Below are 6847 nucleotides of genomic sequence, written 5' to 3'. Positions count from 1 at the left end.
TATCGGAGACTTAAACTCGAAGCACACGGCGTTTGGATGTCGGTTAACCAACCAAGATGGTCGAACACTGAAGAAGGTCACTGACAAGCTTGGTGTTTTCGTCAGGACATCCGAAGACCCGAACCACCACTCGCCCTTTGGCGGGGACAACCTGTGCCTGTGCATCTGTTCTCACTCTGTCGCTAACCTTATGGAAAAGCCTACAGTCCTTGACGATATCGGAAGTGACCACCTACCAATGGAGATCAAAATTCACACTAGCATTGTTAGACAAGAACACATTTCCTCTCACTACAATCTCTCAAAGATCAACTGGCCACACTACAGGAGCTCCATAAGTGCATTCCTGCACGACAACGGTCGCCCTGTTGGGTATAACTCAGCCCTCGACATCGACTCCGCAAGCGATAAGCTAAGCAAATTCATGCTTCAGTATCTAACGTCGTACGGAGAATTGTCAAGTGCAGACCGCGCACGGAGGACCACTCTGAGCGTGAAAGTGAAGATCATCCTCAACGAAAGGAAGCGGCTGAGAAATAAACTCAAACGCTGTGTGGACCCAGCTGACAGGGGAAGACTTAGGAACATGATCTCGGAAATTGGTTATAAGGTCCACGTCGCGACAAAGCTGGAAGCAGCCAGGAAATGGCAGAAGGCTTGTCAAAACCTGGACTACAGAAACCCAAATTTCTGGGACTGTTTCCACAAAGTGGCTAACCTCGAAGGAAAATCCTCACCCCCGAGGTTGTGCAACCAGTCTGGTATGCCCGCCTCGCCACAAGAGATGCCAAACATATTTGCAGAACACCTGGCCACTATCCAGGAGGCCAATCCGGAAACGTCGCAAAACCGGGAGTCGGAGCCACTGCCGCGCCCACTGTCGCCGGACCATCACCCGATCACCATTGCAGAGGTGACCTGGGCCATCCGTTCGTCAAAAGGCAACGCACCGGGCCATGACAAAATACCGATGCGATTGTTTAAGGAAGCACCCGAAGACCTACATGTGTTCCTCGCGGATCTGTTTACGGCAAGTCTCAAATGGGGCCATGTGCCGGAAAAATGGAAAATCTCAGAGGTCCGGATGATCAAAAAGCCTGCTGCGAAACCGGTGAATCTCGCTAGCAGCTACCGTCCCATAAGCCTAATCCCAACTATCTCAAGGCTGATGGAGAAAATTATGGCCAAGCGCCTCGACTTCCACGCCGAAGAGAAGAAAGTGCTGCTCCCGCAGCAATGGGGTTTTCGCTCTGGACGTAGCTGCGGTGACTGTTTCATTACGGTACAGTCCACCATCTCGAGAGCAACGGAGTTTAAAGAAACTTTATCTCTTGTATGTCTGGACATCTCAAAGGCTTTTGACAGCGTCTGGCACAGAGACCTCCTGGAAAGGATCGAACTCTGTGAGCCAACAGCGGAAGTCTTCCTCTGGATGCGCTGCTTCCTCTCAAATCGCTACTCTTTTATCTCTGAGTCGGGCTTCTTCTCAAGATATATTTCGCTCCGAAGGGGGGTTCCGCAGGGGTCCTGTCTCAGCCCAATCTTTTTCAATTTGGTAATGAGCAGTTTCCCCACACCCTCCGATCCCAGGACATCCCTACTCCTCTACGCGGACGATGTTCTCGTTCTGGACACCTCGATGGACACCAATGCCTCGAGAGAAACGACTTGCCGGCTACATTGAGGAGATAAAGAATTGGTGCATTGGTAAGCGACTCTCGCTGGCCATGGACAAATCTGCATATCTCCAAATTAACCCAAGAAAGTCGCAAGATCGCAAACCCGGCTCTTTGGTGGAAATTGCTCGCCCTGAGAGCATACGTTACCTGGGGCTCACAATCGACGCAAACTCGAGATACCATTTGCATTTCAAACGGAGAAAAGGGAAAGCCATCGCCGCTCTCCGACTCCTAAGAAGCATGCACTTGAATCCAAATACCTTCCTATTTGTATACCATGCAACAATCTTGCCCAGCCTACTGTATGGTATGGAAGCTTGGTTCTACTCGAAACAATATGAGAAAATTCTGCGAAAATGCGAAAAAATACGGAGATACGCTCTAAAACTAGCCTATATGCTAAATCCATGGGAGCCTGTCCCAAGCTGGGCGGAGAGCAAGTCTCCAGAGCTACGGCAGGCCATCGAGGCTTCTATCCGAACTTTTCGGAAACGCTCTAAAGTAACTGACCTATTCATCGATCGTGGAGAATAGCAGGTGTCCCTGCTCATAGACAGACAAAGCGGACGAACCATGGAAGAGCTCGAATGCCCAAAGCAATCGTCTCGTCAAAATTACTTTCCGCACTAATTTTCTGTCTCGCTCTTCTTTCTTACAATAAAATTCTTCGTTCGTTCGTCGTTGTTGATGATTATTAATTTTTCTAAAAAATTGAAAAATCATTAATCAATTATTTCTCAGAAATAATTCGGAGGTAACGAGTGGGGCATAGTAATCCCTGAGGCATGTGACATATTATAATAGTCGATTTAGACATCGATAGACTTTTATTTTTCCTCATGCATACAATAATACGAGGTTTTCCACTATTAAATAATATTTATATAAAAAAATTTTTTAAACCTCAATGACTGTAAACAGTGTTGTTTAAAATTTAAATTTAAACTTTAAATATTCAACTCCACTTGAGCTGCGAATAACATTTTAGAAGAGCCGGCCTAAAAATACTTCAAATAAAAAATATTTTCTTACAAAAAAATTTACAAATATCGGTTAAGAATATTTGTCGATATTTTTTAGAAAAAATTAGTTGTTGTTGATTTTTAGCGAGTAACAGTGGTTTTACTGTATTATTAACAACACTCTGCTTTTGTGAGAAATAAGCAAAATTATCTAATCAAGTTTGATAATTAGGGATACTAATTGAGAACATGCTTGTTGAACACAGAAATGGCTAATAATCGAAATAATTGCTAGAAGAAAGAACTGAAAGTGTCAGGTGACTTGTCTAAATCAGCTTGCAGTACGAAGAAAAGGTATGTCGGGACTTGACATGTTAACGGTTTAGTTGCCACAAAATGGAAATAAATTTTAATTATTGGATATTTTATTTGTTAATTTAAATAATTTGTTTAATGTAATAATTTTACATCAAATAACATGAATAAATTAGAATTGATTTAGCTGCGTCTTTTTGGTTGTTATATTTAATCAATGGTTTTATATTTAAGTTAAATGACTACCCCCATTTCTGACAGCGAACGAAGGAAACAGATTAGTGTGAGACACATTCCTGTTGCCGACGATGTAAAAGACATAAAGCAGAGCTTTAACCGTCATTTGCACTACTCTCGCTGCAAGGACCGTAATGTTGCCACCAAACGAGACTACTATTTCTCATTGGCACATACAGTGAGTGATAAAATGGCCTCCAGGTGGATCCGATCCCATCAATATCACCATGACAGAGATCCAAAGGTTTTCTCCAATTCTCAGTTCTTTAGAGAGTCTATTATTTGTCCATGGAGTTCTACGTTGGCCGATTATTGACTAATTCGATGATTAATGTTGGCATTGATGGTCAGTGCGAAGAAGCGATATATCAAGTAATCAATTTTATACTAATCATTAGCTTGGACTCGATATGGAAGAGTTGGAGGAAATGGAACCAGATGCTGGTCTTGGAAATGGAGGATTGGGGAGATTAGCAGCCTGTTATCTCGATTCAATGGCCACATTGGGGATGGCGGCCATGGGATATGGCCTTCGTTATGATTATGGAATATTCACCCAACGAATATTCGATGGATATCAAGTCTCGTTGGTTAACCATTGTAGAGAGAAGAGGCTGACAATTGGCTCAAATATAGCAATCCGTGGGAGAAGTGCAGACATGAATATATCATCCCAGTACACTTTTATGGGAGAACTGACCTGATCAATGGACGGACTGAGTGGATTGACACTCAAGTCGCCAATTTATACAATTATAGGTTGTATATGCAATGCCATATGACACACCTGTCCCAGGATATGGTAATAATCACGTCATTACTATGCGTCTGTGGGCTGCCAAACCATCCGCAGGGTTTTTGTTAGAGTGCTGTTAGTCATATTTTATCACTTTTTAGTCAACACTGGGGATTATGTACAGGCGATGATTGACACCAATTTAGCTGAGAGTATCACGAGAGTTCTCTACCCGAACGACGACGTAGTTCTTGCTGTTGTACTTGCAGAGATTTGAAGGGAAGGAACTCCGTTTGAAGCAGGAATATTTTTTGGTGGCTGCGACTCTGAAGGATATCATTAGGAGATATAAGGCATCCAAAGTCCCTAGAAATTCGTTTGATCAATTTCCTGAGAAGGTATGTCCCCATGTGAAAGTAGGTGGCAATCCAATTGAATGATACACATCCTTCTTTGGCTGTGCCTGAATTGATGAGACTGCTTGTGGACGTTGAAGGACTTGATTGGGAATATGCGTGGAGTATTTGTACCAGGACATTCAGCTACACCAATCACACTGTGCTTCCTGAGGCACTAGAGAGGTGGAATGTCTCAATGCTGGACCATTTACTCCCCAGAATATTGCAGATTATTTACAAGATCAACCACATTCATCTACAAGTTTGCTGTTTTTTATTTTGTTAGTCTGTCTCCAAATTGTGGCCGGAAGATTTAGAAATTATGCGGAGAATGAGTTTGATTGAGGAAGATTGCAATAAACGAGTAAATATGGCCTTTCTATGTATTGTTGGCTCGCATGCTGTCAACGGTGTTGCTAAACTTCACTCCGAGCTTATTAAAACTGATGTGTATGCTTAATTATGTCACATTCTTTAGATTTCCCGACTTTTATAAAATGAGTCCAGGCAAGTTTCAAAATAAGACCAATGGAATCACTCCAAGACGGTGGCTTGTTTATTGTAATCCGACTTTGACGGATTTCATCCATTCTGTACTACAAAAACATTATTTTAGCACATTGGAAGTGACTTTATCACAGATTTGCGCGAACTTAAAAAATTGATGCCATTAGTGAGTGACCGACTTGTCTTGGGGGAACTGTATACCATCAAGCAAGTGGGGATGTCTGTTTGTATTGTAGAATAATAAAAGAAAGTTTGCTTCCTATGTGGAAAAGACATTTGGATTTCCGATTGATCCTTCGAGTCTATTCGACGTTCAGGTTAAACGAATCCACGAGTACAAACGGCAACTCCTAAACTGTCTCCACATAATCACACTTTATAACCGCCTTAAACGAGTAAAGGCTGGCATTGAGGACTACACTGTTGTCCCCAGGACTGTCATAATTGGGGGGAAGGCCGCTCCTGGTTACAAAATAGCCAAACTGATAATAAAACTAATTTGTAATGTGGCGGACGTGGTGAATAATGATCCGGACACTAATAACGATCTGCGAGTGTTCTTTTTACCGGACTATAAAGTGTCTTTGGCAGAGAAGATTGTTCCTGCGGCTGATTTGAGTGAACAAATTTCCCTGGCAGGGACTGAAGCATCGGGGACTGGGAATATGAAGTTTATGGTAGTGACTGATGGTTAGTTGGTAGCTGAATGGAGCTGTTACGTTGGGAACGTTGGATGGGGCCAATGTAGAGATGGCAGAACAGGTGGGAATGGATAACATATTTATATTTGGAATGACCGTTCAACAAGTTAAGGAGAAATACTCTTCTGGGTTGATATTAATGATAATATTCTTAGATATAATCCCTGGTCTTACTACGACAAGAATGCACAATTGAGAGAGTGCTTTAACCAGATCAGGGATGGCTATTTTAGTAGGGACGAACCTGGTCTATTTCATGAAATATATCACAATATTATCAATCATGACCGCTTTATGGTTATGGCAGACTATGAGGATTATATTCACAAACAGTTACTTGTCGAGGAAGCTTATTTGGTGTTAATTGTCACATATTTGTAGAATCCAAATCTATGGAGTCAAATGTGTTTTAAGAACATTGTGTCTGCTGGCTATTTTTCTAGTGATCGTTCTGTATCCGAATATGGTTCAGATATTTGGAAAGTAGCAATATCCAAGGACAAATTACCTCCTCCACAAGAACCTCTTAAATCGTCACCTCAATAATGAAAATTACTGTTTTACTAACCGATATTTAACATGATTGACACTTATTAATTTGTCTTTATTGATAAATCATTTGAGGCGTATTGAAATGAAAAAGTAATAGATTATTAACCAATCTGTTCAGAATATTATATCTGATAGTTTTGGGAAATATTGTTAGATTGATACTGAGCTAATGCAACAAACTTGAAATATTCGATTAAGACTAAAAAGAGAATTCAATATGGCGCATTGAATCGAGTGCTATCTTGTGGCTGTTGAGAAACGAACTATTTTCGAAAAGAGACTTAACTTATTTATAAATTTTCTTTCTTTTATTTGGCTTATCTTATTCAAATTTTAGTTTCACGAATTTTCAATTAAAAAAGTCATTTTAATTGTAATCTAATTCCATGGATACAGCTTTTTGACTACAAATTGGATGCAACAAACACATATGACTAACAAACTGATTGATTTTAAAGAGAATAAAGTATATTTTAAGAAAACTGCCAATGAAAATACTTTGGAGATACTAAAACCAAGTTATAGAATTAAATAATTTTTAAGAGACAGAAATAAATTCCACGATGAAGGAGAAAGTAATTTCTTTGTTGACATTAGATTTTAAATCGTGATTCGAATTGTAAAATAATGTTTGAAAAAATTAAATATAAATTTATATATGAAAGAAATGAATTTTCAAAAATTGTATGAAATTAAATTAATACCAAATTAGATTGATGATGTCTTGCTCAATTTATCCGTCACTTTGAATAAATTTTGG

At 40.4% G+C, this 6847-nt stretch overlaps 1 protein-coding gene and 1 pseudogene across 1 annotated transcript; both read left to right on the top strand.

The window, feature by feature from the left end:
• The first annotated feature begins 3194 nt into the window (after positions 1 to 3194).
• LOC115228732 lies at positions 3195 to 4069 on the top strand (annotated as a pseudogene).
• A 580-nt stretch (positions 4070 to 4649) lies between these two features.
• LOC118761239 (glycogen phosphorylase, muscle form-like) lies at positions 4650 to 5648 on the top strand. The gene is made up of 2 exons (XM_036499010.1): positions 4650 to 4691; positions 5071 to 5648. Exons 1-2 carry the CDS (start codon positions 4650 to 4652, stop codon positions 5527 to 5529), a joined length of 501 nt encoding a protein of 166 aa, XP_036354903.1. The 3' UTR covers positions 5530 to 5648.
• Positions 5649 to 6847: the final 1199 nt, after the last annotated feature.

Source organism: Octopus sinensis, unplaced genomic scaffold (assembly GCF_006345805.1).
Source record: "Octopus sinensis unplaced genomic scaffold, ASM634580v1 Contig10964, whole genome shotgun sequence".
Taxonomy (NCBI): Eukaryota; Metazoa; Mollusca; class Cephalopoda; order Octopoda; family Octopodidae; genus Octopus; species Octopus sinensis.
This window is presented reverse-complemented; position numbering and strand designations above follow the sequence as displayed.

Bases quoted from the DNA above. Each gene is read 5' to 3' on its own strand.
- LOC118761239 (XM_036499010.1), top strand. From the start codon at position 4,650: ATGCGGAGAATGAGTTTGATTGAGGAAGATTGCAATAAACGA. The intron at 4,692-5,070 runs GTAAATATGGCC...TTTGTATTGTAG, and splicing joins AGGAAGATTGCAATAAACGA to AATAATAAAAGAAAGTTTGC.